The following is an 11,503-nucleotide window of genomic DNA, read 5'->3' as shown; positions in this document are numbered from 1 at the left end:
GCACTGCCTTCATTTAGCACAATTTAGACACACAACACCACGGCGCTGTCTAAAACCTGCTATTAAGCTGACTCTTATTTGAATAAATTATTGAAGGCTCAGGCCATGCTTAAAACCACCTGAAGCTGTTTGTAGAGAATCATTCATTGTGCTGGTTCTCCACACCCTGCACTTGCTGTGTGATCTCCTTATCTGTAATAATGACCAACAGTGAGCAATAATGACCAATAATGGCCAGTAATGCTCAATTCCATAATCACATATTCCACATATTCCTCCCTTACCTCCACAGTACTGAAGAGCTCCAAATGTGCTTTCAAACCCTGCAGAGACGTGGCAGCAGCTTTCGCTCCCACAGCCTCCTGAGAGCCCCCTTCACCTCCTTGTTCCTCAGGCTGTAGATGAGGGGGTTGAGGGTTGGGGTGAGGATGGAGTAACACACCGACACCAGCTTGGCCTGATCCCATGAGGATGCCTCATGAGGCTGGACATAGGTGAAGACCCCGGGTGCGTAGAGGATGGTGATGGCAGCCAAGTGGGAGGCGCAGGTAGAGAAGACCTTCATCCTCCTCGTGGCCAAAGGGATCTGCAGGACGGTGTGGAGGATGTAGGTGTAGGACACCAGGATCATCAGGAGAGAGACCATGGCAGTAAACACGGTGTTGTAAAAAAGCAAGACCTCATTTGTGCTTGTGTCTGAGCAGGAGAGCTGCAGGAGGGTGGGCAGCTCACAGAAGAAGTGGTTGATGCTCCTGTTCTGACAGAAGGACAACCTCCCCGCCAGCGTGATGTGCACCAGGGAGGTGAGGAACCCCATGGTGTACACCAGCACCATCATGCCATAGCAACGTGCCCTGGTCATGGTAGTGGTGTAGAGCAGGGGCTTGCACACAGCCGTGTATCGGTCGTAAGCCATTACCCCAAGCAGGAAGCACTCACAGACAGCCAGAGCCATGAAAATAAACATCTGGGCAAAGCAACCCCAAAAGGAGATGTGGCTTCTCCCCATCAGGAAGGTCTCCAGAGCTTTGGGGATGAGAGCAGAGGAAAGGCAAAAATCCATGAAAGATAAGTGGGTCAGGAAGAAGTACATGGGGGTTTGGAGGTGGGGGTCAGTGTTGATCAGCAGGATCATCATCAGGTTCCCCAGCACCATTAAAACATACAGGGATAAGAAGATAGTGAAGATGGTGGTTTGTAGCTCTGGGGCATCAGAGAAACCCAAGAGGATGAAGCTGGAGAGAAGTGTGAGGTTTCCTGTATCCGTCATTTCAACAAGTTGATGGACTTGGATTGAAATGAAATGAATACACGCCTAAGAGAGAAATAATGTGGAAGTTTAGTTGGAGTTTAATCCATAAAGTAAATGCAATAGAAAATGCTGTCTTTGTAATGGTGTATTTCTGTCTGTAGCCCAAGACCTAAAGCCAAAGAGGTGAAAGAGCTCATTACACAGCCTGAAATTAAAAGAGAATAATTCTACCATGATTGATATACACTGCACTAATGATATGCTGAGATACATCATGTCTATCCAAGTGTAAGACATACAATCCAATACATACATCCCCAAAATGTGGCAAACAGAAAAGATCTTTTATTTTCTTCACTGATTTCTGGGAATTTTAAGGATTTTTTCTCTCTTTTTTTGTATTTTTCAGACTGAATCAATGCTCTTCTGTGGCTTCTTTAGTTGTGGTCCATGCTTTTTATCAGAACACAAAGCCATCTACCTGAAATTTGCTTTAAGCTCTAAGTTAATCTGCTTTTGAAGAAACCCACCCTGCATAATATTAAGGGAAAGCAGTGGTCTTGGCTCCAGCAGAGCTTTGCTGTGATTGCAGTGAGCGTTCTATGACCAACCCAAATATCCAGCTAAGGGTGTAAAATAATACCACATATAAACCAAAATTTTAAGGCTTTAGCTTGGATATTCTCATCTCCACCATTCAATTCCTCTGCAGACGAATGATTTAATGGAATATCAATCTATGAATGGCTACATAGCTCCTAAAATACCCCTAAATCTGTTGTAGATGGGATCAGGAATGTGGGATTTTGAAGCAAACCTACCCCCTACTAGAGCACTTGTCATCACATCACAGGCTATCATAGAATGGTTTGAGTCGAAGGGACCTTAAAAGTCATTTAGTCCCAACCTCCTGCCAAGAACCCCCACGCTGCATAAGGTTAAGGGAATACAGTGGTCCTGGCTCAAGCAGAGCTCTGCTTTGATTGCAGTCAGCTTCCTATGACCAACCCAAATATCTGCCTAAGGGTGTAAAACACGAAATATACCATATATAAACCAAAATTTTAAGGCTTTAGCTTGGATATTCTCATGCTAAAATATCGCTGAATCAGTTGCAGATGAGGTCAGGAACGTTGGTGCGTTTGAAGCAGATCTACCCTGTACTAGGGCACTTTTATTCACAACATGGGTTATCATAGGATGGTTCGGGCTGAAGGCAAATTAAAGCTCCGCCAGGCCCATCCCACTGCCATGGGCACCTTCCACTGGAGCAGCTTGCTCCAAGCCCCTGTGTCCAACCTGGCCTTGAGCACTGCCAGGGATGGGGCAGCCACAGCTTCTCTGGGCACCCTGTGCCAGCGCCTCAGCACCCTCACAGGGAAAAACTTCTTCCTTATCTCCAACCTGAATTTCCCTGTTTCACTTTAAACCCATCACCGCTTCCCCTATCTCTACAGCCCCTGATGAAGACTGAAATTAAACATGCCATCGAAAATGTGAGAGGTAGCATGCCCAGGGTCAAACTGAAACCATCACCCATCAAACCCTTTTGTACCTGCTTGGTTAAAGAGGAAGGTGGTGGTGGATGCAGTGCCTGCAGCTCCTTCTGGAGCCCATGCGATGGTTGAAGGAGAGATGCTTGGGAGCAGGATGCTCCAGGCTGGCTGGTGGAGGGGTTTTATCTCACAGGAGGCATTACCTCAGAGGCTTGTGTTGTGCAAACCGTTCTCCCAAAGGACCCTCCTCCATCGGATAATTAGTTTGACTTGATCAGCAAAATAACCTTTCAGTTCCTCTCTCCCCAAACTCCTTCTGGCTGCATCAACACCTCCAAGACCACTTCTCCTGCAGAGGCCTACCCAGGAAGACAGGCCCAGGACAGTTTCCTTTGTATTTCTCCATCTATCACACACCTCTTTCTTTCAGTGTTTCCCTGAGGAAGCCCTTTACATCCAGAGAGATCATCTAATATTGCATTGAAGGGAGCTGAAAACAAACACAACAAAGCATCCTCTATGTGGACGGTTTGTGCTGGTCATAGCGAGTCCTTTCCATCAGATGCATTTATTTCCATACACTTTACTAGTGATTGTACAACAGTCTGCTCACAATCATTGTTCTACATGGCTGCTTTGAGGATATAAAAGGATGAAGTCAGATTTCCCAGTCTTCGTCTGAAGAATCCTGAGTGCCAGTGTGTCCTGAAAGCTTCTCCTAGATGAAGAGATATTATAAAACCCTTAGGAGAAATATTAAATGATAACCTTGTCCCAGACATTTAGAAAACACAAAGGATGGGGCAAAGATGGGAGAAAACCGAGCTATGAAAGTGTGGGGAAGGACGAAATAGAAGTATACATGTGGCTTTAGGTGTTTTCAATGTAAACCTTGTTTTCTGCTGGAAGGCACCAGACTGACAGTCGAGGAGATGCACTGGAGGAGGGTAGAAAAGGATTTCTGTGTGGTTTTGAATGTCTTTCTTCCCCATTGGGTACTGGGATAAAACCAAGGTTTGTGAAGTGAGAAAATCAGTATAAGAGAGGGAGAAATAACCCTCAATCAAATTTTGGAAAGAAGAAAAATGTGTAACTCAAAGATCATTGAAAAGAACTACATGAAGGCAAAAAGAGCCACTAAGCATACCTGGGTGCACTAGTGCAGGGTGAATAATGCAGCTTGAAGTCCCAGAAGCAGACAGCTGGGTACTGCACTTGCTCCATCAGCTTTGTCAGGAGACGCAGGCCAGCAGCACCTTGGCTGTTCAGGGGGGAGGAGGACCCCAGATCCCCCCTCCCACCAACACTCAGGCTCTTTGCACCCGTACTTAAATTCACAGCAGAGCAGAGGCTCAGATATGACTTGTCCCCATTTACCACCAGGGCTTTGTTGACCAACAGACTGTCACAGCTTTATTTCACAGAACCCCAGCCTGGTTTGGGTTGGAAGGGACCTTAAAGCTCATCCGGTTCTAACCCCAACCCCTTCCACTGGAGCAGCTTGCTCCAAGCCCCTGTGTCCTTGAGCACTGCCAGGGATGGGGCAGCCACAGCTTCTCTGGGCACCCTGTGCCAGCGCCTCAGCACCCTCACAGGGAAGAGCTTCTGCCTAAGAGCTCAGCTCAGTCTCCCCTCGGGCAGGTTCAAGGCATTCCCCTTGGCCTGTCCCTACACATCCGTGTCCAAAGCCCTCCTATTGGTTCCTTGTAGCCCCCTTTAGACATCGGAAGCTGCTCTGAAGTCTCCACGCAGCTCCTCCTCTCCACGCTGAACAGCCCCAATGTTCTCAGCCTGACTCCACATGGGAGGTGCTCCAGCCCCTGACAACTCTCGTTGCCTCCTCTGGACTTGCTCCAGCAGCCCCATGTCCTCATTTTGTTGCAGACACCAGAGCTGTATAAAATCCTCTTGGCCTTCTCTGACTTCATCATTGTGAAAATGCTTATCAAGGAGGCAATGGAGACAGTGGTCAGTGCCTCACCTCAAGGCTGAGCCTCCTTTTTGTGGGCACTGCTTTCATTTAGTACAATTTAGACACAAAACACCACGGCGCTGTCTCAAACCTGCTATTAAGGAGCTGACTTATATTTGAATAAATTATTGAAGGCTCAGGCCATGCTTAAAACCACCTGAAGCTGTTTGAAGAGAATCATTCATTGTGCTGGTTCTCCACACCCTGCACTTGCTGTGTGATCTCCTTATCTGTAATAATGACCAACAGTGAGCAATAATGACCAGTAGTGGCCAGTAATCATCAGTTCCATAACCACATATTCCACATATTCCTTCGTTTCCTCCACAGTACTGAAGAGCTCCAAATGTGCTTTCAAACCCTGCAGAGATGTGGCAGCAGCTTTCGCTCCCACAGCCTCCTGAGAGCCCCCTTCACCTCCTTGTTCCTCAGGCTGTAGATGAGGGGGTTGAGGGTTGGGGTGAGGATGGAGTAACACACCGACACCAGCTTGGCCTGATCCCATGAGGATGCCTCATGAGGCTGGACATGGGTGAAGACCCCGGGTGCATAGAAGATGGTGATGGCAGCCAAGTGGGAGGTGAAGGTAGAGAAAACCTTCATCCTTCTCGTGGCCAAAGGGATCTGCAGGACGGTGTGGAGGATGTAGGTGTAGGACACCAGGATCATCAGGAGAGAGACCACGGAGTTAAACACAATGTTGTAAAAAAGCAAGACCTCATTTGTGCTTGTGTCTGAGCAGGAGAGCTGCAGGAGGGTGGGCAGCTCACAGAAGAAGTGGTTGATGCTCCTGTTCTGACAGAAGGACAACCTCCCCGCCAGCGTGATGTGCACCAGGGAGGTGAGGAACCCGATGGTGTACACCAGCACCATCATGCCATAGTAACGCGCCCTGGTCATGGTAGTGGTGTAGAGCAGGGGCTTGCACACAGCCATGTATCGGTCGTAAGCCATTACCCCAAGAAGGAAGCACTCACAGACAATGAGAGCCACAAAAATATACATCTGGGCAAAGCAACCCCAAAAGGAGATGTGGCTTCTCCCCATCAGGAAGGTCTCCAGAGCTTTTGGGATGAGAGCAGAGGAAAGGCAAAAATCCATGCAAGATAAGTGGGTCAGGAAGAAGTACATGGGGATGTGGAGGTGGGGGTCAGTGTTGATCAGCAGGATCATCATCAGGTTCCCCACCACCATTAAAACATACAGGGATAAGAAGATAGTGAAGATGCTGGTTTGTAGCTTTGGGGCATCAGAGAAACCCAAGAGGATGAAGCTGGAGAAAAGCGTGAGGTTTCCTGTATCCGTCATTTCAACAAGTTGATGGACTTGGATTGAAATGAAATGAATACACCCCTAAGAGAGAAATAATGTGGAAGTTTAGTTGGAGTTTAATCCATAAAGTAAATGCAATAGAAAATGCTGTCTTTGTAATGGTATATTTCTGTCTGTAGCCCAAGACCTAAAGCCAAAGAGGTGAAAGAGCTCATTACACAGCCTGAAATTAAAAGAGAGTAATTCTACCATGATTGATATACACTGCACTAATGATACGCTGAGATACATCATGTCTATCCAAGTGTAAGACATACAATCCAATACATACATCCCCAAAATGTGGCAAACAGAAAAGATCTTTTATTTTCTTCACTGATTTCTGGGAATTTTAAGGATTTTTTCTCTCTTTTTTTGTATTTTTCAGACTGAATCAATGCTCTTCTGTGGCTTCTTTAGTTGTGGTCCATGCTTTTTATCAGAACACAAAGCCATCTACCAGAAATTTGCTTTAAGCTCTAAGTTAATCTGCTTTTGAAGAACCCCCCCCCTTCCGCACAATATTAAGGGAAAGCAGTGGTCTTGGCTCCAGCAGAGCTTTGCTGTGATTGAAGTGAGCGTTCTATGACCAACTCAAATATCCAGCTAAGGGTGTAAAATAATACCACATATAAACCAAAATTTTAAGGCTTTAGCTTGGGTATTCTCATCTCCACCATTCAATTCCTCTGCAGACGAATGATTTAATGGAATATCAATCTATGAATGGCTACATAGCTCCTAAAATACCCCTAAATCTGTTGTAGATGGGATCAGGAATGTGGGATTTTGAAGCAAACCCACCCCCTACTAGAGCACTTGTCGTCACATCACAGGCTATCATAGAATGGTTTGAGTCGAAGGGACCTTAAAAGTCATTTAGTCCCAACCTCCTGCCAAGAACCCCCAAGCTGCATAAGGTTAAGGGAATACAGTGGTCCTGGCTCAAGCAGAGCTCTGCTTTGATTGCAGTCAGCTTCCTATGACCAACCCAAATATCTGCCTAAGGGTGTAAAACACGAAATATATCATATATAAACCAAAATTTTAAGGCTTTAGCTTGGATATTCTCATGTTAAAATATCGCTGAATCAGTTGCAGATGAGGTCAGGAACGTTGGTGCGTTTGAAGCAGATCTACCCTGTACTAGGGCACTTTTATTCACAACATGGGTTATCATAGGATGGTTCGGGCTGAAAGCAAATTAAAGCTCCTCCAGCCCCATCCCACTGTCACAGGCAGGGACTTCTTCCCTGGAGCAGCTTGCTCCAAGCCCCTGTGTCCAACCTGGCCTTGAGCACTGCCAGGGATGGGGCAGCCACAGCTTCTCTGGGCACCCTGTGCCAGCGCCTCAGCACCCTCACAGGGAAAAACTTCTTCCTTATCTCCAACCTGAATTTCTCTGTTTCACTTTAAACCCATCACAGCTTCCCCTATCTCTACAGCCCCTGATGAAGACTGAAATTAAACATGCCATCGAAAATGTGAGAGGTAGCACACCCAGGGTCAAACTGAAACCATCACCCATCAAACCCTTTTGTACCTGCTTGGTTAAAGAGGAAGGTGGTGATGGATGCAGTGCCTGCAGCTCTGTTTGGAGCCCATGCGATGGTTGAAGGAGAGATGCTTGGGAGCAGGATGCTCCAGGCTGGCTGGTGGAGGGGTTTTATCTCACAGGAGGCATTACCTCAGAGGCTTGTGTTGTGCAAACCGTTCTCCCAAAGGACCCTCCTCCATCGGATAATTAGTTTGACTTGATCAGCAAAATAACCTTTCAGTTCCTCTCTCCCCAAACTCCTTCTGGCTGCATCAACACCTCCAAGACCACTTCTGCAGAAACCTACCCAGGAAGACAGGCCCAGGACAGTTTCATTTGTATTTCTCCATCTATCACACACCTCTTTCTTTCAGTGTTTCCCTGAGGAAGCCCTTTACATCCAGAGAGATCATCTAATATTGCATTGAAGGGAGCTGAAAACAAACACAACAAAGCATCCTCTATGTGGATGGTTTGTGCTGGTCACGGAGAGTCCTTTCCATCAGATGCATTTATTTCCATACACTTTACTAGTGATTGTACAACAGTTGGGTCAAAAGCATTGTTCTACATGGCTGCCTTGAGGATATAATAGGATGAAGTCAGATTTCCCAGTCTTCATCTGAGGAATCATGAGTGCCGGTGTGTCCTGAAAGCTTCTCCTAGATGAAGAGATATTATAAAACCCTTAGGAGAAATATTAAATGATAACCTTGTCCCAGGCATTTAGAAAACAAAAAGGATGGGGAAAAGAGGGGAGAAAACCGAGCTATGACAGTGTGGGGAAGGAAGAAGGAGAAGTATACAGGTGGCTTTAGGTGTTTTCAACGTAAACCTGGTTTTCTGCTGGAAGGCACCAGACTGACAGTCGAGGAGATGCACTGGAGGAGGGTAGAAAAGGATTTCTGTGTGGTTTTGAATGTCTTTCTTCCCCATTGGGTACTGGGATAAAACCAAGGTTTGTGAAGTGAGAAAATCAGTATAAGAGAGGGAGAAATAACCCTCAATCAAATTTTGGAAAGAAGAAAAATGTGTAACTCAAAGATCATTGAAAAGAACTACATGAAGGCAAAAAGAGCCACTAAGCATACCTGGGTGCACTAGTGCAGGGTGAATAATGCAGCTTGAAGTCCCAGAAGCAGACAGCTGGGTACTGCACTTGCTCCATCAGCTTTGTCAGGAGACGCAGGCCAGCAGCACCTTGGCTGTTCAGGGGGGCGGAGGACCCCAGATCCCCCCTCCCACCAACACTCAGGCTCTTTAAACCCCTACTTAAATTCACAGCAGAGCAGAGGCTCAGATATGACTTGTCCCCATTTACCACAAGGGCTTTGTTGACCAACAGACTGTCACAGCTTTATTTCACAGAATCCCAGCCTGGTTTGAGTTGGAAGGGACCTTAAAGCTCATCCGGTTCTAACCTCAACCCCTTCCACTGGAGCAGCTTGCTCCAAGCCCCTGTGTCCAACCTGGCCTTGAGCACTGCCAGGGATGGGGCAGCCACAGCTTCTCTGGGCACCCTGTGCCAGCGCCTCAGCACCCTCACAGGGAAAAGCTTCTGCCTAAGAGCTCAGCTCAGTCTCCCCTTGGGCAGGTTCAAGCCATTCCCCTGGGCCTGTCCCTACACATCCATGTCCAAAGCCCTCCTATTGGTTCCTTGTAGCCCCCTTTAGACATTGGAAGCTGCTCTGAAGTCTCCACGCAGCTCCTCCTCTCCACGCTGAACAGTCCCAATGTTCACAGCCTGACTCCATATGGGAGGTGCTCCAGCCCCTGACCACTCTCGTTGCCTCCTCTGGACTTGCTCCAGCAGCGCCATGTCCTCCTTTTGTTGCAGACACCAGAGCTGTGTAAAATCCTCTTGACCTTCTCTGACTTCATCATTGTGAAAATGCTTATCAAGGAGGCAATGGAGACAGTGGTCAGTGCCTCACCTCAAGGCTGAGCCTCCTTTTTGTGGGCACTGCTTTCATTTAGCACTATTTAGACACAAAACACCACGGCGCTGTCTAAAACCTGCTATTAAAGAGCTGACTCTTATTTGAATAAATTATTGAAGGCTCAGGCCATGCTTAAAACCACCTGAAGCTGTTTGTAGAGAATCATTCATTGTGCTGGTTCTCCACACCCTGCACTTGCTGTGTGATCTCCTTATCTGTAATAATGACCAACAGTGAGCAATAATGACCAATAATGGCCAGTAATGCTCAATTCCATAATCACATATTCCACATATTCCTCCCTTACCTCCACAGTACTGAAGAGCTCCAAATGTGCTTTCAAACCCTGCAGAGACGTGGCAGCAGCTTTCGCTCCCACAGCCTCCTGAGAGCCCCCTTCACCTCCTTGTTCCTCAGGCTGTAGATGAGGGGGTTGAGGGTTGGGGTGAGGATGGAGTAACACACCGACACCAGCTTGGCCTGATCCCATGAGGATGCCTCATGAGGCTGGACATAGGTGAAGATCCCGGGTGCGTAGAAGATGGTGATAGCAGCCAAGTGGGAGGCGCAGGTAGAGAAGACCTTCATCCTCCTCGTGGCCAAAGGGATCTGCAGGACGGTGTGGAGGATGTAGGTGTAGGACACCAGGATCATCAGGAGAGAGACCATGGCAGTAAACACGGTGTTGTAAAAAAGCAAGACCTCATTTGTGCTTGTGTCTGAGCAGGAGAGCTGCAGGAGGGTGGGCAGCTCACAGAAGAAGTGGTTGATGCTCCTGTTCTGACAGAAGGACAACCTCCCCGCCAGCGTGATGTGCACCAGGGAGGTGAGGAACCCGATGGTGTACACCAGCACCATCATGCCATAGTAACGCGCCCTGGTCATGGTAGTGGTGTAGAGCAGGGGCTTGCACACAGCTGTGTATCGGTCGTAAGCCATTACCCCAAGCAGGAAGGTCTCACAGACAGCCAGAGCCAGGAAAATAAACATCTGGGCAAAGCAACCCCAAAAGGAGATGTGGCTTCTCCCCATCAGGAAGGTCTCCAGAGCTTTTGGGGTGACAGCAGAGGAAAGGCAAAAATCCATGAAAGATAAGTGGGTCAGGAAGAAGTACATGGGGGTTTGGAGGTGGGGGTCAATGTTGATCAGCAGGATCATCATCAGGTTCCCCGACACCATTAAAATATACAGGGTTAAGAAGATAGAGAAGATGGTGGTTTGTAGCTCTGGGGTATCAGAGAAACCCAAGAGGATGAATCTGGAGAGAAGTGTGAGGTTTCCTGTATCCGTCATTTCAACAAGTTGATGGATTTGGGTTGAAATGAACTGAATACATCCCTAAGAGAGAAATAACGTGGAAGTTTAGTCGGAGTTTAATCCAGAAAGAATATGCAATAGAAAACGGTGTCTTTTTAATGGTGTATTTTGGTCTGTAGCCCAAGATCTGAAGTCAAATAGGTGAAGGAGCTCATTACACAGCCTGAAAGAGAGTAATTCTACCATTATTGATACACACTGCACTAATGATACACAGAGAAAAATCATGCCTACCCAAGTGTAATACAATAAAGTAAAATAAATACATCCCCAAATGTGGCAAAGAGAAAATATTTTCTATTTTCTTCGCAGATTTCTGGGAATTTTAAGGATTTTTTCTCTCTCTCTCTTTTTTTTTTTTTTTTTGTATTATCTTCATCTAATTTGGAGAATTTTAAGGATTTTTTTGTCTGTTTTTTTTTTTACTTTTCAGACTGAATCAATGCTCTTCTGTACCCTCTTTAGTTGTGCTGCATCCTTTTCATCAGAACACAAAGCCATGTACTTGAAATTTGCTTTAAGTTCTAAGCTTATTTGCTTTTGAAAAAACCCCAACCTGCGTAAGAATAAGGGAAAGCAGTGTTCTTGGCTCCAGCAGAGCTTTGCTGGGATTGCAGTGAACTTCCTATGACCAACCCAAATAGCCACCTAAGGATGTTAAAATACAAAACATATCGT

At 46.7% G+C, this 11,503-nt stretch overlaps 3 protein-coding genes across 3 annotated transcripts; all 3 read right to left on the bottom strand.

Annotated features, from left to right (window-relative positions):
- Window positions 1–316: 316 nt before the first annotated feature.
- On the bottom strand, window positions 317–3,367 carry LOC133224493 (olfactory receptor 8I2-like). Its single transcript, XM_061376018.1, has 2 exons — window positions 3,362–3,367; window positions 317–1,315 (listed from the first exon to the last, which is right to left on the bottom strand). The coding sequence occupies exons 1-2, from the start codon at window positions 3,365–3,367 to the stop codon at window positions 317–319; spliced, it is 1,005 nt and encodes a 334-aa protein (XP_061232002.1).
- A 1,707-nt stretch (window positions 3,368–5,074) lies between these two features.
- On the bottom strand, window positions 5,075–6,028 carry LOC133224405 (olfactory receptor 8I2-like). Its single transcript, XM_061375906.1, has one exon. The coding sequence runs from the start codon at window positions 6,026–6,028 to the stop codon at window positions 5,075–5,077; it is 954 nt and encodes a 317-aa protein (XP_061231890.1).
- Window positions 6,029–9,847: 3,819 nt separating this feature from the next.
- On the bottom strand, window positions 9,848–10,801 carry LOC133224323 (olfactory receptor 8I2-like). Its single transcript, XM_061375790.1, has one exon. The coding sequence runs from the start codon at window positions 10,799–10,801 to the stop codon at window positions 9,848–9,850; it is 954 nt and encodes a 317-aa protein (XP_061231774.1).
- Between the last annotated feature and the right edge of the window lie 702 nt (window positions 10,802–11,503).

This window comes from Neopsephotus bourkii, unplaced genomic scaffold (genome assembly GCF_033783945.1).
Source record: "Neopsephotus bourkii isolate Nb327-2 ecotype Australia unplaced genomic scaffold, CSIRO-AGI_Nbou_v1 NB_27, whole genome shotgun sequence".
Classification (NCBI taxonomy): domain Eukaryota; kingdom Metazoa; phylum Chordata; class Aves; order Psittaciformes; family Psittacidae; genus Neopsephotus; species Neopsephotus bourkii.
Note: the sequence above shows the minus strand (reverse complement) of the source record. Positions and strands in the feature narration are given on the sequence as shown.